We start from the raw sequence: 25261 nt of genomic DNA on the forward strand, positions 1-25261 counted from the left end.
CAGCAGCCTTGGTACAGAGAAAGCACTTGGAATATAGCCGTTGTAGGAAAACAGAAAAAATATAATGCTGTTTTATGTGTTTTGATTTAGATAAATAATGTACTGCCATATACATTTTACGGCAACCTAATTTTTCTCATTTTATTTTCGAAATCTAGCCATGGTGGATATACGTAGATCTAATTCATTTCTTTTAATGACGGTATGATATCCCATCTATTTATTCATTCCACTATTGGTGGTCATTGAAGTTTTTACTATTTTTTTTATATGACACGTACCAGCACAGTGAACATTCTAGAACAATGTCTTTGTGAATAGAATTCTTTCTCTTGGTTCCTATCTAGAAATGAAATTGCTGGATATCTACATTTCCATTTATTGCCATATTGCCTTCCATAGTCACCTCTCCCTTTAATTAAGTACTCATAATTATCTCCTAATTGATGGCTCTCGCTCCAGTCTCACCTGGTGACTGTCTTCAACATTGTCACCAGGATCTTTATAATTCAGAAGTATAATACTATCATTTCTATATTTCAAATCTTTCAGTGGTTTATTATTGCTTAGAGAAATTTAGAAGGCCTTAATATGCCCTAGAGAACCTTCTTTAACTTAATCTTGCCTAACTCTCTTAGTGCGTCACCATTCCTCCGCATTCCTCCGCATTTCAGGTATTACTGGAAAGGAAAAGGGGACAGTGATTCTGGGAAGGCCTCAACAAATGACTTCTCGGCATATCGGTAAAAAAAAGTTTTCACAGTGGACCTGTGTGTCGCCAAGTTAATTTACTCGGGTAACAATGTCCTGTATGTTGAAAAAAAAAAAATCCGTATTTTGCTCATAAGATTATGTTTAATATTATTAGGTGGAATTTTTAGTTGCATTAACTCTACCTTTTTCCCAAAGATACTTTGTATTGGTTGCAATTGATAGGGTTTCTTAGATACTTTTTAGATTTCAGACTCAGATCATGTGGTTGCTCTTTTTGGATCCCCCTGAACCAGGCGGGTAGTAATTTAAAGTGTTCTGAAATTCACAGCGCCCGGGTGAATTTAGTAACATTTAAAGGCAACAATGTGTGTTTGTGTAGGAGGCTGCTGGAGAAGAGGGGATGAGGATGGTAACTTGTTGCCAACTTTTTATATTTACCGTATCAGGTGTTGTTTTCCTACTATTCTCACATTTTATGTATACAATAATACTGTCGACTTTGGTGTAAGGTAATACAGGACAGGAAATGCTCATCCTAATTACATACTATATTATAAATAATTTTTTTCCCAACTCTCCCACCCCTACCCCCACCCCCATAGTTGCAGAAGGAGGTAAAATTGAACTGGTTTGAGTTAACCTGTTTTTTTTTTTTCTGCAACCATTGTTTTAACGATACTAAGCAAAAAAGTCAAATGACCAGTAGGCTGTAATAGTGAGCCTGGTGCTCTGATAATCAGGGTTTGATTAATCACAGCTTGTTTCTATTGGCTTAAGAACCCCTACGCTGAACTTTCATTTCACTTGTTTCCAAATTATTTCTATCTAAAAAAAAAAAAGAAAAAAGAAAATTGCCACTTATTCCATAGGTTAAAGGTTTATTTTATGAACATCTGCTAAGATATTTTACTCTTAATATAAGATGTTCAGTAATATAAAATAAGATAGATATACAGACGTGAAAGTTTGAGGAAATAGTTTATCTCCATTAATATATTAGTAACTTCAAAATTTTAACTCTAGAGTTGGCCCATTTAAATAACATTGAAAATATGTATGTTTTTACAATAGTATTTAAAAATAAAAGATAATGACCTTTTCTATATGACAGTCATTTTTGTTTTTAAATCCGTTTGATTCTATACCCACGAGAGTAAGTTTGCTTTTTGCTTAGAGCTCAGGCTAAAAGAATGTTGGGTTAGGGTTATATCAGGGCTTTGAATACCATACTAATCTTTTGAGCAGTGGTTTGCAACATTTTATCTCTACATCATTCATGTGTTCGAAACAATGTTCAGCATCTGTCATTCCAGGTAGTACGAGGAGCATGGATCTATTGCGAAGGGTGTGGATGTGCAGGCCAGGCTTCTAAAGTAGGAGGCAGTTACCAGATAAAGTTTGTGTTTTAGAACAATAACTGAGATAGCACACGTAAATTGATAAGTTGGAGCGGGTAGAGACTAGAGTAAGGAAGACCAATGGAGGAGCTTTCACATCAGCCTGAGTGAGAGATGAAAGCCTGAACTGCGCATTGTACTGGCAGTTGGAACAGTGAGTTTGAAGACGGAGGTTTCTAGGTTAAGGAACTTGGTGATATATTGCATTGAAAGAACAGAATGTAAGGGGCCTGATTTCCCAAAGGCATAACTTTTATCAGGGTGCAACAATACATGCTCTAAAGTTTAGTAAAGGGGGAGATCCTACTGACCTCTTAGCTATCAGATTGTCCTTACTGCTATCACACTTGGATATTAGTGACATTTACTATTAAAATAACAAAATCCTTTATGTACAGAAGTTTTTTTTTAGTATTATTAAGAAATCTGACCAACTTTTTGAGGAGGTAGTAAAAGGCAATGTGTTCTTAGATCTTATTCTCTGAATATATCATTTTATGCTTTTGCTTTTTTGGGAATCTAAGAGACCTGACGTATCTGTGGGAAATTTGAAATACAGAACTTATTATTCATACATTTGGATGTAATATAACAAACATGTTTATGTCCTTTAAAGTAAAAGCCACACCTTTCGGTTACCTACCTATCCGTTTGTCCCACATCTTTTGACCTTAACTGCCTAACTGCCAGTGGCATCTGCTACTTTGTATTATGATACAATATCTCCAGTTACTTTAGGTCATAGATTTTGTGAAATTCTCAAAAACAGTACAATCAATTTAATTTTAAAAAGGCCGTAGAGGGATGTATTTGTCTGTTGCTGCATAATAAATTACTCCCAAATGTAGCTTAAAGCCACAGACATTTATGATTTAAAAATTTCTGAGAATCAGGAATTCTCAGCAGCAGCTTATCTCAGTAATTCTGGCGTAAGATCTGCCCAAGGCGCGGAGTTAACTAAAGGCTTGGTTGGAGCTGGAGGATCTGACCCCAGCAAGGCTTACTCACATGTCTGTTGGCAGAAGTCCTCAGTCCCTTGCTGTCCTTGGGCAGGAAGCCATACTTCCTTGCCCTGTCCCCATCTGCATGGGGTTTCTTAAGGGTGTTAATGATATGGCAGGTGGTCCAAGGGAGAGGTTGACAAGGAAACCATAGTGCCCTATGACCCCATCTGAGAAGTCACACACTGTCAGTTCTGCCACATTTTATTGGCTAGAAGCGCATCATAATGCATGAAGATCACTCAGGGAGAGAATTAAATGCCACTTTTTGATGAAAGGAGTTTCAAAGAATTTTAAAACCACACAAGTCATGTATTTGGGAAGCAGACAATAAGGTTTAAAAGTAGATGCTGACTGATCTAGTTTACTTTTAAGTAGACCCCTCCAAATCAGTTATTTGTCTAAAATACAGGCTACATTAAACTTGTAGATAAGGTTCAGAGATAACAATACTTTTCTTCTAATCGGACTATTGGTAGATATTTATAATAAAAGAACAAAACCTAAGCCTTTACAGTTTGCTTCTCCTTCAACAGAGGAAAACAATATTATTTACTTGTAAGTGACCAAGTTTTCATTTCTTTCTGAAAAGATTGAATTCCCTGGTGTAAATGATACACAGGTCGGAGGAAAGGGGCAGTATGAGTTGATTATTTATAGTGGAGAGATTACCTTTCAGTATTCACAAATCATTAAAAGTATACAACTGTTCTTCTGCTGTCTCTAAGGTTAGGTACTAGGTAAACCAGAGCCAGCCGTGATGATGATGATGAGGGGGAGGGGGAGGAGGAGAATGATAGTAGCTAACCTTTCTTTAATGAACACTTTCTATGTGTCAGATCCTATTTCAAGTGGGTTATGTTAGTTAACTCCAATATTTTGTGAGGTAGATACTATTATTATTACAGCCCATTATATAGTGTGGGCGTGAGGCACAGAGGAGGTGAGTAACTTGCCCTATGTCAGGCATCTAGCAAAAGGCAGGCCCAGCATCAGCAGGTCTCTAACCATATGTAGTTCTGCTCGGCATGAGTTAAGCATTCAGTAACTGTGAAAGGAGTGACTTAGCAGATAGAGCCACTGACCAAAGAGAAACATCTTTTTCTTTTTTTCTTATATGTATGTTCATTGTGTGTGTGTGTGTGTGTGTGTGTGTGTGTGTGTGAGGGGGGGGTGTTCCTTTGTTCTTTATTCTACTTACTAATTTCCCAAAGTTGCCTTTCTTATAACCCATGTTTAGGGTAAGGGAATGCATGCCAGCACAGTGTGGTGGTTACAAGTAGGGGTTCCTGAATTAGAGGGCCCCTCTTCCACAACTAGTGCCAAGGCTGATTAGTGTTGTAACCTTGGAAACTTGTCATCCCTTAGTCAAAATAAGGTTTTCTTGTTTAAAAGATGGGATAATAAGAATACTTCCCTTAAAAGATTAGTTGTAAGCAGTAAATGAAAAACGGCATGTATTTTACCTGGCATATAATAGGCATGAATAATGGATAGCTATTATTTAATTCTTGTGTTCATTATATTACTAATGCTCTTTGTTTTTGTTTTTTTTTTCTACTTTAAGTAAGAATAGTGACTTAGGTCTTAAAACTGCATTGCTTTTGTAAAGTAAGATTTAAGATTTATTTCTGTTTACTCCTGTGGAGAGTTTTAAAAGCCATGTTAGAGCATCTCCTGTTTTCCTTTCTGGGCTTTCATTTGGTCTTAAAGTCTGTCTGAGCTCCTTTCTCAGGGAAGCAGGGACCCAAGCCCCTGCACTGTAGGAGCAGGATAATTTGAATCATTGACTGGGGGAACCAGATTAGGTTGGTAGGTTTGAAAGAGAGACAGAAGAGGAACCGGGAAGAAATGCCCTGAGCCAGAAAGAATGTGTGCAGTTACTGTAATGGAGCCCTACAAGTTTTAATAGTTGCTGTTAACACATTCTGTTTTTGTTTGTGATGTGGTTATTGTGCATTCTTTGCAAACTGTGCTTTTTAAGGGCTGTACAGATATAATACTCGGGGTATGTTTTTTTGGTGTGACGTTAAGATAGCATGAAGAGCTTAAAATGTTAACTTAATAAAACTTACAGTTCTCTAACAAATGTAATATTTCTCTAACAAAAACATGTGTTTTCTCTTTAGCCCTGCCTACCTGATGGCCGTTTTTCTCATTTCATTTTTAGGTTTAAAAGCATCGAATTGAGTCAATTTGCATTTGAAAATTGAACCAACACAGACTTGATATTGTGGAATGATGAGCGAACAAGCAATGTCATCTAATGAACCACAAAGGCTCTTGTGTTATAACGGGGGAGTCCTTGTTTTTCAATTGTCTGAAGGAAATTTTGCAGATAAAGGGCCTGCAGAAATGCCCAAATTACTTGTCAGAAGAATGATATTTGACCAAGAAACAAGTACATTTGTTCAGCAGTCCACTGGGTTCTTTAGCATTAAGGAAGAAAATTCTTATCATTTAAAAATTATGTGTTGCAGCTACGTGTCAGATTTCAGAACCAGAATGAACCTCCCTTGTGTTATGATACAATGCAATGAAAAGAATAATGTTTTCAAATATTTTCTACTATTTCTTCACGGTACCAATAAATTTGAAAAGCTTTTGAGTTTTAGTCTAGGCCATGAGTTAAACGATGGCGTGAGGGTCTTTAATGGCCCTTTCATTTTATGGAAACATGTCAGTACATTCTTCTATATCTCTTCCCAAACTGGCAAAGTTATTACTGTGTCTGTTAACTTTTCCTCTATTGAGTGGGCAGGAGAGATTGAAAATCTAGGTATGGTTTTATTAGGACAAAAGAAATGTCATTTTTCTGAGGAAGAAGGCATCCCAGGGCCTTCAAAGTCAGATTATGAAATTTGGAATACCACATTCTGCGTATACTTGGTTGAAAGTGAAGAAATAATAAGTGATACATATATTATCCCTCCTGCTTATAGCACCATAATAACTCACGTGCATGTCTGTGCAACTGAGTTTGTCAACAACCACCTGCGAATGTCTCTGATTGCCCTTACTCGAAATAATCAGCTGATTTCATTCCAAAATGGGACTCCTAAAAGTGTATGCCAGCTTCCATTTGAAGATCCTTGTGAATTTCAACTTATGGATTCAGGAGAAGATCTCCTTTTCATCGTATCCTCTAGGTCCAGCGCCTGTGCTGTTTGGGAGAAGAACTTTCAGGTACAGTGCTTATTCTCATAATCATTCAACTGGTGTAGTCTTAGATCTAGTAGACATTCCTATACTTCATGAGTTCATCCTGGAGTCTTCTTATCCAAATCAATGTTCAGTGCTGCACTTGAAAGAAAATCACATATGTTACTTTACTCTTTTTTTTTTTTCTTAGAGTTATCTGAATACTACCTGATAAAGGTTTTGGCTGGTCCTGACTGGTGTGGCTCAGTGGGTTGGGTATTGTCCTGCAAACTGAAAGGTCACAGGTTCCTTCCCCGTCAAGGCGCATTCCTGGCTTGTGAGCCAGGTCCCTGGTTGGGGGCATGTGATGTTACTCTCCCCCTCTTTCTCCTTCCCTTCCCCTATCTCTAAAACATAAATAAAATCTTTAAAAAAGGTTTAGGCTTGCCATTTTGAGTCATAAAACTTTTGAGTTTGGAAATATATAAATGTATAACTCCAATTATTACATATTTATTTGTCTCTTAATATGACTAATTGTTAATATGCTAATAATTGGATGTATATTTATACTTAGAATAAGATAATAAATGATTTGACTTCATAAGCCTTCTTAGAAAACTCAAATAAGTCCAACTTCTTAAAAGTTGGTAATTAGCTATTTAAACTTAAATCGAAATCTACAGGAATTCCTTGAAATGTGTCATTGTACCTTGAGGGGCAAATAATTGTTCTCCAGAGATGGATGATGGGTTAATTTTTCTAAAAACTCGCTTAGAGAATTTTATGATGTTCTATTTTGAAACTCAGAGTTGTCCTCAGCAAGCATTCACATTTTTTCCACATTTACAGTAGCCTCTTTTAATGTAAGGTTTGGAAATTGCTTTAAAATACTCTCTGGTATCGAGTGTTCAGTATCAGCTAAAAAGGTGCAGAAAATAAATAGGAAATTGGAGGGTTATAACTGTGCATCTGCACCAATACTATTTCTCTGACCCTGATGTTTTGGTAACACTGCATCCTCCTGGCTTTAGGTATATATCAGCTCCCTCAGTTATGTGATGGGAGTGTTTATAGTTCAAGATAAATAACCATTCCTTGTCCGAAATGTCTCTTCCAATAGCATATTATACAACTTTTAAAGTTTTTGCGCTACTTTAGAAAAAGCAGAGTGCCTTAACTTTGTGTGCCCTAGCCATTTAATTAGGAGCTCAATGGAAATTTCTATTGTATTATCACGTTATGGAATATTGATAAATATTTTAGAAAATTTGAGAGGCATTCTTTATGTGAAGCATTACTTTGTGTAGGTGGAAATGTCAGGTTGAAATTGTGTCTTATCAGGCTCTACCTTGTAAATTACCTGTTCATAGGAATTGTATGGTGAGAAGCTAGGAAAGTTCCTTGGCTAGTGAATAGAGAAACAGACAGTTGAACACAGTGGCCAAGCAATTTACAGCCTTGTGCAGATGGGCACCAGGGTAGAAGGTGCACCCCCCCCCCCAGTGCCTGGCTGGGAACAAACTGGGAAAAACAAGGACTTTTCCTCCAGGCTAAACTCTTCTCCCTGACCTTTCCTCTGTGGAGATAACATCTAAGTCAGTGGTATTTCAGCTCCAGGCATTTTCAACTTGTTACATGTAGGTAGAGGACTTAAATTCTCTAAAGGAGGATAATTGGAAAGCTATCCCGTTTTATTTTGAAAGCAATCTTTTAAAAGCACATTGTACTTGTATTTGAAGGTTATTTGGATAATATTCTCTGTCTTTGTGTACTTCTTTTCCTCTCAAGAAATGGTGGGGGGAAACCCCTGGTATAGCCCATCATTCTTATTGGGGTCAGGGTAATGGGAAGAACACAGTTCACCTGGTTGAATCCCAGCTGAGCCACTTATTATGTTACCTTAAAACTATTTCATTTTTGTGTACCTGTTTTTCATCTTTATGAAACTGAGATAATCCTGCCTCTGAGAGGGGTTAATTAAATAAAATGATGTTGTAAAGCAGGTAGCTATTGTTGTTGGGCACGGGCCAGGGCTGTCATCGGTGACTTGGCCCTCTCTAAGGTCCCTTATTCACCTGGATAAGGAGAAAACAATTCCCTGGTGCCTCGTTAGTTCAGTGGCATATCGTCCTAACTCCCTTGAAGTGGACCCCCAGCTTGGACACAGTAGAGCTCTTCACTCACACATTACCCAAAGCTGGAGACAGACTGTCAGTCCTGTAAGCCTACCTGTAACAGGTGGCCTCCCTGCCTTCAAATTGTGCCCTAGGCTTCCTTACAATGGACCACCATCCTTTCCACAAGTTACTTAGCTGAGCCCCTACTGCCATCCGCCTTAGGCTACCTCCCCAGGGAGTAGGAGAATTCTAAATTGTTTGCTAATGCCCTGTATTGAAAGCTCTGGAGTTACTACCTGCCAAGTTAAGTGCTTCTAAATTGCCTAGGTAACCTTGGAGTTTTGCAGCTCCTGCCTCTATCTTGGTGTTATATTTATACTAACCTACTTTTAAAAATTGGATATAGCTTAGGGTAAAATATTTGATTACTCTAAAAGCAGGAATAAATGCTAAGAATCTACAAATAAAGGAGGAGAGTTAAGGGAAGTCATTGCATGTGAGCAATTATGCTTAGTTTAGCAGTTAAGACAGTAAATACATCAGGTTTTACAATTGAATGGAACACACACTATCAAGGGAAAAACATTTTCTAACATTGAGTTCTGAGAGGAATTCACTGCTGTGGTACAATGTAAGAGGTTTCGAATAAAAAAATGAATACAGTGTTGAAAAATGGAATAATGTCTGTGATGGTAGCTTTTCCCCCAAATGGGAGAAAACAACAGTATAACCTTCCTTTGAGTTGGCGATGGTCTTATACATCCATCCTTTTGGTCCTCCATTCATGAAGGAATGAAGGCAGCTTACAAAGACAGGCTAAATACAAACAAGCATAAATTAGAAAAAATAATGAAATCAAGGTTAGCGTGTTCTCCCGTCAGCTGTCCTAGGTATCAATGTTTTGTATCCAATGGCAGGACTTGAAACAGAAAGCTGAGTCTAGAGAAAAGCATGAGGAGCTTTCTCCTCTGCTTAGCCTTTCTCTCTTGGGTAGAAATGCTCTCTGCAAGTTTTGGCAAGAACTCTGTGCAGCAGGCATTTCAAAATTGAGGTCGTTGTTAAATATGCCTGAAATCGGTATTGGTGTGTTGTGGATGGAAAGAAGTTGTACAAGTGTGTTTCTGATGCTGTAGCCACTAGCAACATGTGGTTATTCAACACTTATGTATGTGCCTTGCATTTGGGATGACACTTTATAGTCCTATGGATTGCAGGTGTGTGTGTGTTTGTACGTATTAGCACACAGCTCTATGGTGTTTGCATGCTGAGTACATTCTCATTACTAATATACTTATTAAATATATAGGCTCATATCGTTATTATACTCCATGATATTCCTGGAGAGGTGGGAGGAAGAGAGACATAGGGTTACAAATAACTTCCTTCCCTGCATAAGTGAAAAATCACGACTTTAGAAATCAGCCTTTAAGGGGAAAGGCTGCTATTTGGTTTTACAGTTTGAAGAGTCTTGTTTATGTTCTTGCTCTAATGCAGGCTGCCCTCCTGTATTATCTAGATAATGTATCTGTGTTCCTGGGATTCTGAGTGGGAGTTTTAGCTTTTCTGCCTGTGGGAGACAGGGTGTCTGATCCCCATGGTGTTAGTTTTCCAGGGGACCAATCCGGAGGCTTTTAGCTTTATGGACCTTTAAGAAGTTGGCTTCTGTTTTAAACTCGTCAATTCATTCCATTACGCTAGGATAGTTCTAGGTGCTGTGCTTTTAGAATCCCTCCCTTTTTGTGGTTCTGATTATGGTTCTGTTCTCCCCAACCAGAGTTTAGGGTATTAAGTTCACCTTGACTTATTTTTTTAAATTTTAAATTAAATTTATCGTGGTGACATTGGTTAATAAAATTATGTAGGTTTAATCAAATTATGTAGGTTTCAAGTATACAATTCTATAATACATCATCTGTATGTTGCATTATGTGTTTACCACCCAAAATCAAATCTTTTCTCATCTTGACTCTTAAAGGTTATTCTGCTTTGAGAGCCCTTAAAGTGTGTTCTGGTACCTTCTCGTTACCTACTACAACTGAATTCTTTGGGTGGGGTAAACATAGGATTACAGTTATGAGCATGTGAAACAGTATATTCTGTAAACCTACTTTTCCCCGACCATGTTTATGTATCCATCAAGGCTTATGGGAGTGAAGGTCATCCTTAAATTAACCATGTTAGAGAAAGAACCTTCGCTAGACTTTCTCATGAGAAATGTTAGAATTTCCAAAATAGTCTTGAGAAGTATTTGATTTTATAAATTATAATAAAAGTGTAATACAGAAATCAGCAGTGTTACAGTAGCTGCGCAAATACTGATAAAAACATGAAATTTAAGTACCTTGATATTTATAAAGTTATAACTCCTTATGTTTTCTGAGCCCTCAATATATTTATTTTAGTTTTTAGTGTTTATACTACCATTTTCATTTAGTCGTTTATAATATTGAAGATAACAAATGCAACTACGTGCAACAAAAGGCTTTAGTTAATTTCACATCTGATTTTTTTTTCCTTTTATGTTCCTTCTTTACCACTCTTTCAGATTGCTGCTACGTGGGAAGAAATTAGCTCAGTACTCATAGATGACTTTATTGGAAATGGAGCGCAACAAGTACTGCTCCTTTTTAAGGACCCCTTAAATTCAGATTGTCTGAGGTCATTTAAAATAACAGATATTGACAACATACACTATTCGGTAAGTTCCGTTTACACCATTTTAGAAAATTTGAATGTTTTAAAGCTTTTGACCCACTATTCAAATGTTTGTGATTTCATCCGTAAACTTTTTGAACTTTAAAAATACATGAAGTGAATCTTTTAAAAATACAGTCCTATGCCGCTTAACAATGGGAATACATTTTGAGAAATGTGTCATTAGGCGATTTGTCATCATGCAAACATCATAGAGGGCACTTACACAAACCTGATTGGTGGGGTCTACTACCTTCCTATGCTACATGGTATGACCTGTGGCTCCTTAGATGACACACCCGTACAGCATGTGACTACACTGAGTGCCGGAGGCAGTTGTAGCACAGTAGTAGTTGTGTGTTTAAACATATGAAAACACAGAAAAGGCACAGCAAAAGATAAAACGTGGTGCGCCTGTCCAGGGCATTTCCCACAAGCAGAGCTGGCAGGACCGGAAGTTGCTCCAGGTGAGGCGGTGAGGGAGGGGTGAGCGAACGTGAAGGGCCAGGATATTACTGTAGACTGTGTAAAAACTACATTGAGGCTGCGCTCCGTTTATGAGGCAGCAAGAGATTGAATCAAGCACAAGATAAAATGATGCGATCAGAAGCAGTCAACATGAGATGTATGTGTAAGGCTGCTGCTGGTGTATGTAACATGCCATCCTGTTTTGCAACAAACTTATATAAGTAGAAAGAGTATACTATACAATAACAAAAAGTCTAGAGTAGTAGATCCATTAACCAGTGTCAGTTATTTATTGTCCTTATCAAGTGTTATATCCTGGGCCATTTATATGTACCATACAGTGTACATGGGCCTATATTTTTATATAACTGGCAGCACAGTAGGTTTGTTGTACACCAACATCACTGCAAACATGTCAGTAATGGACTTCCCTACAATATTATGATGGGTCCAGTGTCACTAGGCGATAGGAAATTTTCAGGTCCATTATAACCTTACAGGACTACAGTTGTATATGTGGTCCATTGTTTACCGAAATGTCATGTGACACATGACTGTACACACTGAATGTGCTTTTAACAAATGTCATACAAATCTAAGCTTTTCAATATCGTATATCTGGTGGGTTGCTCAAGTGACAAAAATACTACAGATTAACTTATTGTTGCTTCTGACAATCCTTTTACATCAATAAACATGGCAATATTGGATTAATTAAGGAACAAAATGAAGTGAAACTGCTTTATTGAAACAAGCAACAGCCCTGGCTGGTGTTGCTCGGTGGATTGAGCACCAGCCTGCGAACCACAGGGTCACTGGTTCGATTCCAGTTCAGGGCACATGCCTGAGTCGGGGGCCAGGTCCCCATTTAGAGGCATTTGAGAGACAACTGATTGATAATGTTTCTCATATCTTAAGATATGAGGCATAATGGAAATTATACCCCTGAAATTTCAGATAGATATAAAATGCCTCTGAGCCTCAGTTTTTTTCATTAGTAAAATGAGGGTAATTCTTATTTTCTCTAGTTATAGGATTTCAGGATTTTATAAAAATCTAGTAAGCCAATAGTTTTTGAAATAGTACACAGATGTTACATGGGTGGTAATAGTGGTAATAATAGTTTTCCTAGTTATAAGGAGAAGGGGAAGCATATGTTTTATCTTTTGCATAATAGTGTCTAACATAGAAAATTGCCCTTTGACTGGATAAACTTTAATAGTATATTGTTAACATTATGAATTTTCAACTTATTTCAAAATGTCAGTTTCAGTGTATTTTGTTTATTTATTAGAGCCAAGTGTTGGATGACGATGAAGATGACTTACTTGAAGAAGAGTCAGATCATCCTGATATGGTGATTCCAGCTCTGAAGAGAAGAGTGAAAGTTAGTGTCTGTTTGCTCTTTGCTTTTGCTGTATCAAATTGGTGCTATTTTAAATGAAAGAAAGAATATTGAAAGGTCGGTCCTTAAAATATAAGCAACTCAGCAACTGGTAATAAATGGGATTTAAAGAATCTTTACCTTTTCCATACCTTTGTAAAAACTGTTACGACATGCCATATAATTGTATCATCTGAAATGATACCTTTTTGTAGTAAGATTGTGTAAATTTAATGTCTCGTAAGATAAAATATTAGAAACTAACTTTTAAAAATACATTTTTTTCTGGTCTGTAAGATCGGAATACCACAGTATCTCTTTGTAAGGAGCAGCAAATGTGATGACTCATAACATGTTCCAAACATGAGCAGTTCACCCTCAAGTTTTCCATACAAAGCTCTATAAAAAAGTTTTTCCCATTGTCTGAAGATAATCTACATTTCCTGTAAAATACTTAGACCGTGCAAAGAAATATGAAAAAGAAACGATTAACTTTGATTCCGCTACTGAGATACAATCAGTTTTTACGCTTTGGCATGTATATATAGTCTTAGATTTTTCAAATGAATATATGCAAATTCACATGGGAATGTGATTATAAGATATTCCTTTTTAACCTGCCTTTTTCCATTTGTAAAAACAAATATACAGAGAAGTTCAAAGAATAGTATACTGGTGACCTCTGTGGGCCTCACATGGAGTCAGCTGTTGTTACCTTTGGAAAAATCGTATTTACCTCATCTGTTTGTGCTTGTGCACATGTATGTATATGTTTTTGCAGAATCATTGGAAAGTTGCAAATATTATACTACTTTATTTTAGTAGAAATCTAAAATTACGGACGTTCTTTTTTTTTTTTTTTTAATGTTTTTTATTGATTATATTGTTAAAACAGTTCCAATTTTCTCCCCCTTGTTCCCCTCCCCCCAGCTCCCCCCTCCCCCAGCAATCCCCCCCAAGTCCATACCCCTGGTTCGTAAAAATTAACTATCCCCCCCCCTCTCAAATATTAGGACCCTTTGTAATCTTGTAAAGGACAATGGACGAAGGTCTCAAGCTCCTCTAGCTGCTTCAAGCTGGACATGGTCGTCGTCCTACCTACCCTTGGGTCCAGAAAACCCTAATAAGAGTGGGGGTGTGGAGGGGAGGGTGGCCTTCCCACATGGGGAAGGATCGTGCAGACTCCAGGTCAGTTGGCTGCCTCCGGTCAACGGCGTGCTTGGTTCAACAGGCTGGTGTCCTTGTTGTGTTCTGAGGGCAACAGATTTGGCGAAAAGGGTTAAAAGACATCATTCAATCTATAACTACTAGGTGGCAAAAGGCAGGGATTAATTTTTCAATGTTCCATATTAGGGGAAAAAAAAAGTTTCTTTGTAAGAAGGTGTGCTAGGCACATCTCGGACGTTCTTTTATGTAACCAAAATACCATTGTTGCACTTAGAAGTCTAATTAGTAAAAATCCCTTAATCTTACTTACTATTCAGTCCATATTCAACTGTTTTTAACTGCCACAAAAATGCTTTTTATTGTTAGTTTTTTCAGAATTCAATCAAAGTTTCCACTTGCATTTAATTATTGTATTTCTCATTGGTCTTTTTATTTAGGGTAATGTCCCCTCCCTTATTTTTTAAATAACACTAAGGAGTAGACTAGGCTAGTTGTTCCTCCTCTTGGATTTGTCTATTTTCTTATATCATTTTACTTTTCCTCTCCTTCGGGCAAACTTTTCTGTAAAAAAAACTGAATAGTAAATAGTTAGACTTTGCAGACCCTTTTAAAATTATTTAGAACAATTTTAACTATTAAAGTGAATTAACCAAACGCTGACTGAACACATACTAGATAGGAATATGAACAATAGATCAATGAAATATCTCAGTGAACACAGAACCATAAAAGGAAAAGATTGATTACATTTAAAACTTATACTCTGAACAAAGTGAAATAAATAAAAAGACCACTTATGTAAAAAATTATTACACGTGACAGAGGATTAATTTCCTTCATATAAATATGCATTCTGAAACAATATTTTTGAGAATACTGTTTCCCTCTGAGGGAAACTTGTTCTGGGTCCTAAAATAGGAATCGCACATATCTCTTTACTCTTGTAGTTACCCTACTGGAAATCTCTTCTGAGGATATACTTGCACATGTAAGCAATGATGATTTTATAAACATTTATGTAGTATTTATAAATAACAAAATTAGGATCAAAATATCCATCATTAGGAGTAAATAAATGAACACACACACCACACACACACACACACACACACACACACAATATCCATCATTAGGAGTAAATAAATGAACACACACACACCACACACCGATCAAAATATCCATCATTAGGAGTAAATAAATGAACACACACACCACACACCACACACACCCCACACCCCACCCCGAACCATGGAATACTATGCAGTTGTCAAAAAGAAACAAGGTAGGTCTTTACACTGATTTAGAAATGATGCCAAAATAACTTCCTTTATGAAAGCATGACTTTCAGATATTCCACTTCTGGTAATATGTCACCTTACTTGGACCAACTCTCCTGATAATGCACCTTAAAATGATAATTGAAATATGTTTTAAAAACTTCAAAAAGCTGAAAATATAAGAATAAATTATCCAGCCAAACTCTATAAAGGATGGAACCCAGAGAGAAGCAGAACACCGATGCCGCTTTTGCCCCAGGGGCATGTGTATTTAGCATAAAGCAGTAGGGCCCTGGGCACCTGGCAGAAACAAACGTAAAAGCCTCTCCCCAAACACAAGTTTATTCTAGGCCTCATATCGAGTTCACAAGTAATTTTTCAAAGACAGTGAGCCATCACAGAATAAGCACATAAAGACAAAGCGTTATTTATTCGCATAAAATAACCAAATAGCATTTCTATAAAGAAACATTGAAATGAAAAAAAACCTCACAGGTGAGTTTAACAGTTGACTCAAACACATGCAGAGCAAATTTGCAAGTCGGACTGTGTTGCAAAAATTAGTTAGAAGGTAGCACAGAGGAAAAGAAGGAAAAATATGAAAGAAACAAGGGGAAGTCAGGGACATATGCAGGTGTGGAATACGAGAGAGTTGGGTTCCATTTTAGCTCAGGTGTCCACATGTTCGCACTAGCTGTGAGCATGGTTAAAAACATTTCAAGTGATGGAAGGCCTTTTGGAGATGAGCCAGTCTACCTTCTCCCCCGTTTTCCATGTGAGGTAACAAGTGGAGAGGCAGAGAGATTGCCTTGGGGGAGCTTAGAGCCCGTTTCCCCATGCTTCCCCTCCTGGAGGCGAGTTGGGAGCCCAGGACCTTGGAGGAACCCGTGTACTTGTACAGCGATGTTCACAGCAGCATTGTCTGAAATACTCCATGACTGGACGTAACCCAGGTGTCCACCAACAGCAGACTCAGGAAGTAAACTGGTACCGTCATGTAATGGGATATGAGGAGCAATGAAAGGCATGAATGACAGCTACGAGTCAGAAATGGGTGACTCTGAGACCTAACATGTACAGAATGATCCCATTTATAGCAAGTTCAGAAGCAAAACACGCAAGAGACTAAAAATATTCTTTAGAAATTCATGCAGATTATGGTAAAGTTCTGAAGACAAACCAGAAAGCTATCTTAAAGGCCAAGGTGGTATTTCCTCCAGGGGAAAGAAGCATGACCTGGGAGGGCCGTGGCAGCTCCTTTCTGACTTGAGTGGTTGTCGCATGGGTGTTGACTTCATTATCAGTCTGCAAATGTTTCTTCGTATTATGTACTCTTCTGAATGCTTGAGAGAGATCACAGTAAAAAGAACAAAAAGCAAGGTTCACTATTCTGCAGCGTGGTATACTCCAATGTTTGGTTTGGGGTGGGTTTTGGTTGTTGGGGGGAGAAAGAAAGCATTCCTTAATATATACTTAAGAAAATTCTGAAAAGGTAAGCAATCTGTTGATACATAAAATCGATTGCAGTCATTTGCTGTGTTATTGTCCTTTGTAATTAGAGACTTAAAATTTACAAACAAAATAGTTTTGCTCCGAGAAGTATTCTTTGCTTTTCTATAGAAAAATGAATTAATAGGCATATTTGGAGAGAGCACTGTCTGAATTAATGATATGTCCTATAACAAAACTTTATAAATTGGAATATTTGAGGGGTCTAGTGGTTCACAATTAGTTCTGGAGAAGGGGGTGTGTTGAGGGGAGGAGGGAAGAGGGAACAGGATCATTTCTGAAGGGGCCCTTATTTTCAGTCTGCCCAAATATTCCTCTCTTCACTTGCCCCCTCTCCAGGGGTCTCAGATTTGCTCCACTTCAGATGGGTGCATCTCCCTTCCCCTAAATTACTAATTAGCAAATGAATGATGAAGTGTGAATGATGTGGAACCCACAGAACTAGATCAACAGACAAAGTTTGAAAATATTAGCTAGACACTTTATACATTTGTTCAGTGAGGTAAAATATGATTCAGTCTTCCTTCACTTTCCAGCTTCTGGTCATTGATAAAAACAAACAATTTACCTGTCTTAAAATACAATTTAAAAGAAAGGAATTCAAAAACAGGATGCATTGTATTTTTTCAATCAAAAAAAACATTTATATTAAACACTGGATTAATACTTAAAGAGTCTCAGATATCCATCTCAAATGAAAGCTTCTATCAGTTCAGTGATGTGACTCTTTTTAAATTTTCAGAAGCAAAATGTATTTCATGAATGTTTCATCCTTCTTGCTAAAATCTATCTGGTACAATAAAAGGAATGGATTTCTCTGTGTCCAGTTCAGAGCCATTTTTTCCCTACAGTAATTAAAAGTCAATCCTAGCACTGAGTTTATTAGCGCAAAAATCAGTGTATGACAGTATTTAAAATTTTTTATAAAGGTTATATGAACAGAGGATTTCAGATAGCATCAAATTAAAAATGACTTTCTATTCATAATGGTGTCTTTTGCTTTTGAAGCGGAAATTATTTCAACAAGAAAAACCATTTCCTTGTGAAGGTAGGAGTATTGGTAGGCTCTGGTTTTTATTCATATTGATTGATTACTTAACTCAGTAGTGAAAAGATTGCTAATACATTGGCATTCTCTCAATTTGATACATAAAATCGATTGCAGTCATTTGCTGTGTTATTGTCCTTTGTAATTAGAGACTTAAAATTTACAAACAAAATAGTTTTGCTCCAAGAAGTATTCTTTGCTTTTCTATAGAAAAATGAATTAATAGGCATATTTGGAGAGAGCACTGTCTGAATTAATGATATGTCAGATTTCATTTGAAATTATGTCTCCAGCAATGATTTTTCTTTCTGCTTTACAGGTTGGTTTTACTTCTGCTCAGGAAGTACGGAAGAATATTTCGGATAATCAAAAACTTATTGTTAAATCATTCAAAACTTTATTGAATGTGACTCAAAGTAAAGAAGATAGTACATCAGTTACAGAAGAGGTAAAATTAATCATGTGACCATTTTATGATTTTATGAATTGAAACCTGTTGAAGAGTTATTTAAATTGGAAATTGTAATATATTAGAAATGCTCAACGGATCAAGAAGTAAAGTGGCAGGGATTATTAATGGTGGGACTTTATGACATTGAAAAATATGTGATTAATAAGCCAGTATTTTATCAATTTACAAATTATTCTTATTCGGTAGGATATTAAAATTTCCGTTATCAGGAATCTTGGGGAATAAGTCCTTTTGTTTAAAAAGATTGAACTAAACCTTTAAAAAATTTATTGTTGTTCTATTACAGTTGTCCCATTCCCCCCCCATTACTCTCCCCTGAACTAAACTTCTTTATTTGTATAGTTTGAATAAAAATTACTTCTAAGTGAATTATAAATTTTCTGACTTCTTAATTACTGAATGTTATTTAACCTTGTATTGGTGATAACACAATTTCATCATTAATATAATAGTTGTTCTTTTAGTCTCTTGCATGCTTCATGTTTAAGGATATTTATTTCTTGAGTTAATGTCCCTAAATTGCTCTGATTTTTAGTTCTTATGTTTGCTTTTTATAATTTTACTTCCATTTTCCTTGTGGTTGACCATCATAAGAACCTCTTCAGGTACCTTGCAGTTACTTATGCCTGTACAGTAATATAGAAAGGTAGCAAAAACTGCTTTGAGTTCATAAAAATAGTTTTTATGCACATTAGTTCCATGCAGAGAAGGACAGTATAGAAAAATTACAAATACATCAAGAAAAGCTGGACAGAGAGGAACTTGACCTTGCATTTTATTCCCTCCAGTCACTTTAGTGCTTTGACCTTCTTCAGGGTTGACCATTCTTATAATGGTCTGTGCCTTGTGTCTGTATTTCAGTCCTAGTAACATGAGGATTTGGGTCCAAAATTTGATTCTGTTAGTATAAGAAACATAAAACCACATCATGTTACATTTCTGTATTACTCTTGTAATTTTCTGAGAAACCTTGTGAAAGTCATTGAAGTCTCTGCCCTGACCTGGTGGCTCAGTTGGTTGGAGTGTTGTCCTGTACACCAGTATGTGGTGGGTTCCATTCCCTGTCAGGGCACATACCTAGGTTGTGGGTTCAGTCCCCAGTTGGGGCACATATGGGAGGCAGGCAACCAATTGGTGTCTCTCTCTCTCTCTCTCTCTCTCTCTCTCTCTTTCTCTCTCTCTGTCTCTCTCTTTCTCTCTCTCTCTCCCCATTTCTCCCCACCCCCTCTCTCCCCATCTCCCTCTCTCCCCCTCTCCCTCCCTTCTCTCCCCCTCTAAAATCAATAAGTAATAAAAAATATATATATCCTTAGGTGAGAATTTAAACCCCCCCATTTCCCTTCCGTACCTCACCCCAACGATTTTATTAGAAAAAGGGAAGAAATGTTTAGAAATTAATGTGTCAAAACCACTGTGCGCAACACACCATTTTGGCCTTTTACATGGTTCATTTGAAAGGCAATCCTAGCAGTTAGTAAACATTTCTGCAGGTTTTGGATGTCACAGCTTCTAACAGAAGCTTCAGATTCCTAGGCACTTGTTTAGTTCACTCTAGTGGAAGTTCTCATACCGTTTTTCGGTAATTCCCACAGAGGGGTCATGTAGACTAATGGTTAAAATAGAGCATGGGCTCTGGAACCACTCTGCTCAGGTTCAAGTCCCAGCTGTACCCCTTGCTAATTGTGTGACCTAGGGCAAGCTACTTAAACTCTCTGAACCTCATTTATTTTTTTTAAATCTGGGAAATGTAGATAATACTACTACAGACTTAGGGTATTAGGGTTATTGTGAAGATTAAACAAATTAATACAGAAATGGCATTCAGAACAGTGCCTGACCTATAGTAAGCATTCAATATGTATATTATTATTATCATTACTGCTGCTACTTTTCCTCCTTTTCCTCCTCCTATTGCTAATGTTATAAATATATATGTGTGTGGAAATGAATGCATACGGCTTGGACTCTGAGAAGAAAATCTTAACAATAATCGATCAGAAGTTTAAAGATAGTTTAATCAGTTTAATTCATATAAAAGTTTACAGTTAAAGGTTTTGTGTAAGTCACTGAAAAGACAAAGATTGGATTGTTTTCAGCATGCCTACGGTACATATTGTCAGATTATTTTCAAAATGGACTCCAGGTGTACACCCCTGTTGTGTTTCCATTCAGGCCACGCTTTTCGATCTGAGTAAATAGTTAATTATATATGTTTTACAAGTTTTATTTTAGTGAATTATGTGTAGTCTATAATATGGTATAGGTAATTTATTGTAAAATATATTGTAAGCTTTAAGGCCTGGCCAGAAGTTGATTTACATTATTATTTTTAGTTTTGCTACATTTGATAGGGTTTTTTTTTTTTGTAATCAGTTATTTAAACATGTTTTTCTATAAGGAATGTCCTGCTACTCTTTCTGATGAAGAAGAAAATCTTTTCCGTACTTGTGATGAAATATTATCAGATAAATCTCAAAATTCAGAAGTGCTAGAGAAGATATGGTATCGTGTAATAGATGATAGCTTGGTTGTTGGAATGAAAACCCCATCTTCTCTGAACCTGTAAGTAAATTCTAACGTGATACCATTATCTTGATGGATGCTCTAGAACAGTGGTTCTCAACCTGTGAGTCACGACCCCTTTAGGGGTTGAATGACCCTTTCACAGGGGTCGACTAAGACCATCGGAAAACACATATATAATTATATATTGTTTTTGTGATTCATCACTATGCTTTAATTATGTTCAGTTTGTAACAGTGAAAATACATCCTGCCTATCGGATATTTACATTACGATTCATAACAGTAGCAAAATTACAGTTATGAAGTAGCAATGAAAATAATTTTATGGCTGCGGGTCACCACATGAGGAACTGTATTAAAGGGTCGTGGCATTAGGAAGGTTGAGAACCACCGCTCTAAAACAACACAGTCCAACAGAAATATGGTGTAAGTCATATATATAATTTGCAATGTTCTAGTAGCCTTATTAAAAATATAAATAGAAATAGGTGAGATTAAGTTTAGTAATATATCCCAGAAATCATTATTACTGAGGGATAGACAATCGTCAGCAGCCGTCCGTCTCGAGAGACGATGGTGTAGCTTCTTAAGAGTCTATCTGCACCGCCGAGAATGGCTGTGCAGTCCGACTCGGGAGTGACACGGTATCTGTCTCCTCCCGTGTTGAATCGACATCTTGCGATGACGCTGGAGGGTCCTCTCCAGTGAAGCTGAAGCTACAGAGCCTGGGCAGGGTGATATGGAGGGTCTGCTGTTGCCCATGCAGCAGACCCCCCCTCTCTTCGCAGCTGAAGGGTCCAAGGGAAAAACGGAGTCAATACAGCTTGGCTTCAGGTGCGCCGCAGGAGTTGCCGGTGTTGACTACAACGTCAAACCGCCTTAGGGACTCCGGCTCCGGATTTTCTGTCGGGGTTTACTCCCTTAGCCTTTCCCCTGAAGAGGTATGCCGCAAGGCAGCGGAGGTTTTTTGGAGTCAGAGTTTTCCTTCTCTGATGTGCCCTGACTGGAAGATCGAACCAGCGACACTTAATATTCTATGTTAAAAGGCATATTTTATTTAAGTCATTTAACGAAGTATATAATGCAGTTTTTACTTTAAAAGTATGTGAATTCTAAGTTATTGCCAAAATAAAGTCCTTTTAAAAATGAGTAGTTTCTTTTTCTTGTTTTGAAATAAGGAGGGAAAATCTACTTCAAAAATAAAATCCAGTCATAAATGTACCATTTCCTTTCATTAAAAGAATTACTTACCTAAAGTCCAGTATATTTACAACATTTTTGCTTTCCTATTTTAAGTGTTATTACAGCATTTTTTTTAAATGCAGTTGGCTTTTACGCTTACTTTTCTGATACATTTGCATTTGAAATGATGTTTCCTGGGAAAGGAGGAAATGATTTTGTTGTTTGTATGTCATTTAATGATCTAATCATTGATTTGGTTTTAAAGAATGACCTTTTTGACTAAACCAAACTCTGGATGTTTTACAGGTCCCTGCACCAGGTGACTTTATCATTGTTAATGGATGAACCCAATTGCTCCAGCCTGCAGTTTGTTAAGTGTCAGAATAAGGTGATCGAGTTGAGCAGGGACTCTTCTCTGCCATGCTCAGTGCCATGTGAAACAGGATCACAGGCAAAAAAGATCAAGTTGACTGCTGACAGTGAGGAAGAGTGGAAGGAGGGCTCTGTCTGTGGACAGCCCCCTGAGAAGGAGTGTGTACAGATGGTTACCGCTGTAACCTCTCTTTCGCCTCTTTTAGCAGCCCATCCGGTTTGGTGCATCGTGCTGCTACAGATTAGGGAGACAGAGCAGGGTAGGTGTTGCAAAGGTCATTACGTCCCATGTGGCAGACTTGTTTTAAGCCTGGAAGATTTTTCAAGTGGGAAATACCTGGTGACCTTTCCAAAGAAACCCATAGGTAACTTTTATTGGTATTTTTTAATCACATACCTAATTGAATCAGAAAATTTTCAGAACTGTCTTTATTTGATACTCGAGTTTAATGACGCATCTTGTGACATGTTTCTCTTGTAGAACACATGGAAGATCTCTTTGCCCTTCTTGCAGCATTGCACGGAACTTGTTTCCAAATCACATCACCCAGCTATGCCCTGACTTCGATGAAGGCACAGCTCTTAAAACACATGAAATGTGAAGTAATCAAAGAATTTCCAGAAATTTTCTTTTGTAAAGGGTTAGACAGTTTGTGTGGGACATTGTTCCACTGGAAACAAAGGACACCATTTGAAGGGATTTTAACAGTCTATTCCAGGTAATGCACATCCAATTGGAATCGGTCCACCAAAGTTAGTGTGCGGGGGATGTGTGGCCCAGTGGCGGTCCCTGCGGGAGAAATCGGTGCCATTATGGGGTCTGCCTGGGCCATTGCCTTGCTGTAGCATGAATGGACAGGTGTCCTCATTTAAAAACTGAAGGGATTTTAACCCTTTGAGAGCCATGTGTAATTCGAAATTTGGATCAACATGAGAAAAAGTTATATCAATATATAACCTGAGGTACAAAAAAAGAGAAAAAACATAAAATACAAATTATTTCATTGTTATTTGCATTTACAGCCATCGAAACAAGAGTCGCTGGGAACAACGCTGGCACTTCTGGGAAAATTTGTCAGCCTCGCTCACAGTGACGTTGGCACTCAAAGGGTTAATTTTATGTTTGTTTTTGGCTATTTCTATTTTTGGTTGATTAGGGCCTAATAATTATTTTAAGATTTTCTATTACGTCTCCGCTACAATGAAATTTTTAAACTGTAATATGGATCTTATTGCTCAGTGAAAAAAAATCAGGCTGCAACCTCATGAGTATTGACTGACTTGGTGTAGGATGTGCATTTTTGATCGTTACAGTTTGAATTTTGTCAATCATCATATGCATGCATTATTGGTTGTATTTATTGCTTGAGTATTTATACATAAATATTAATCAATTACTATAATATGGTGTACACAACCACTTTGTGCTGTCCTGATTTTTGTAATATTGTGTTTGTTTTTTTTTAATTCCAGGAATCAAGCAGCTTTGTTGCAGTGCCTTCATATTCTTACCAGGTTTCTCCCTGTAAACTGTGTCTTCAAAAATCTAAAATCAGGGAGTGAGGATTTCCAACGTGATCGTTTGGCATCAAGTTTGGAGAAGGAATTGGTTATCCTTAGTTCTCTTTCTTCTGCCTTAGTTAAGGTTGACAACAACTTGGTGCAGAGCTGTGCAACAAGCAAAGAAGAGAGTAGTGGTGATCTTGCTGCTTTGTCAGACAGAACAGAAAACATCCATCTCTACAGAGAAGAACTTCAGAGAGAAAAGCAAACGTTGGAAACGAACCTAAAAGTGAGTGGTGCCCTTTATAGAGAAATGACTGTAAAATTAGCTGAGGTTCAGCTGAAATCAGACCTTGCTGCAAAGCAACTGAGTGGTTAATAGTTATCATCTCAATTTGATCATATTCTAAAATATTTTGTCCCTGCCAAAACATTCTGGTTCGACTTTTTTTTTAAGTCTATTTTACTGATTATGTTGTTAAAGTAGTCCTAATTTTTTTTCCTTTTGCTCCCCTCTTCCCAGCACACCCCTTCCCTCCAGCAATCCCACCCTCCTTAGTTCATGTCCATGGGTCATGCATATCAGTTCTTTGGCTTCACCCTTTCCTATGTTATTCTGAAATCCCCCCTGTCTGTTTTATACCAACCGATTGTGCTTCTTAGTCCCTGCACCATTTCCCCATTTCTCCCCCTCCCCCTCCCAGCTGATAACCCTCCAAATGATCCCCATACCTATGATTCTGTTCCTATTCTGGTTTGCTTCATTGGATTTTGTTTTTATTTTTTAGATTCAGTTGTTGATAGCTGTGAGTTTGTCGTCATTTTAGTGTTCATCATTTTGATCTTTTTTTTTTAAGTCCTTCTGACATTTCATATGATTATGGCTTGGTGATGATGAGCTATCTGCTAAAGGAAGAGCAGGAAGGGGCAACCCACCCTCTGACTCCACGTGCAACTTTCATTGGCTCACTAGGCTTCTTTCCTGTGTTTGTTTTTTTTTTTAGCTTACAACGGAAATTAGCTCAGATCTTGTGGTATCTTATACCTGTGATTAGCTTTTTTTTTTTTTAGTTTTAAAAAATTCTTTTCTCTATCCTTTAGTATTACACCAGGCTACTTGATCAATTGTGCCTTCCTCATTGGGTTAGAAGTATATGTCAGGTTATTTAACCTATTTTTTCATATCTCCTGTATTAGAATATAAAATTATGAATGTCAGGACCATATCTTTTGTGTTTCTTAGATATGAGAAGAACTCAGACTTTGCAATTCTCTTTTGACAACTGT

General features: G+C 37.3%; 1 protein-coding gene across 1 annotated transcript; it reads left to right on the forward strand.

The window, feature by feature from the left end:
* The first annotated feature begins 5351 nt into the window (after positions 1-5351).
* FANCB (FA complementation group B) lies at positions 5352-24389 on the forward strand. Its single transcript, XM_090264560.1, has 8 exons — positions 5352-6298; positions 10919-11071; positions 12830-12922; positions 18240-18368; positions 20791-20954; positions 22406-22836; positions 22953-23190; positions 23945-24389. The coding sequence occupies exons 1-8, from the start codon at positions 5354-5356 to the stop codon at positions 24351-24353; spliced, it is 2562 nt and encodes an 853-aa protein (XP_090120686.1). The 5' UTR covers positions 5352-5353; the 3' UTR covers positions 24354-24389.
* Positions 24390-25261: the final 872 nt, after the last annotated feature.

The sequence above is a fragment of the Furipterus horrens genome, unplaced genomic scaffold, assembly GCF_987537825.1.
Source record: "Furipterus horrens unplaced genomic scaffold, mFurHor1.1.pri manual_scaffold_17, whole genome shotgun sequence".
In the NCBI taxonomy this organism is placed as follows: Eukaryota; Metazoa; Chordata; class Mammalia; order Chiroptera; family Furipteridae; genus Furipterus; species Furipterus horrens.

What these genes read in the sequence shown, in the direction of transcription:
- FANCB (XM_090264560.1), top strand. Translation starts at nt 5,354, where the DNA reads ATGAGCGAACAAGCAATGTCATCTAATGAACCACAAAGGCTCTTGTGT. An exon ending in TTGACAACATACACTATTCG is followed by an intron (nt 11,072 to 12,829) that starts GTAAGTTCCGTT and finishes TTTATTTATTAG; the next exon opens with AGCCAAGTGTTGGATGACGA. An exon ending in CTTTCCAAAGAAACCCATAG is followed by an intron (nt 22,837 to 22,952) that starts GTAACTTTTATT and finishes TTTCTCTTGTAG; the next exon opens with AACACATGGAAGATCTCTTT.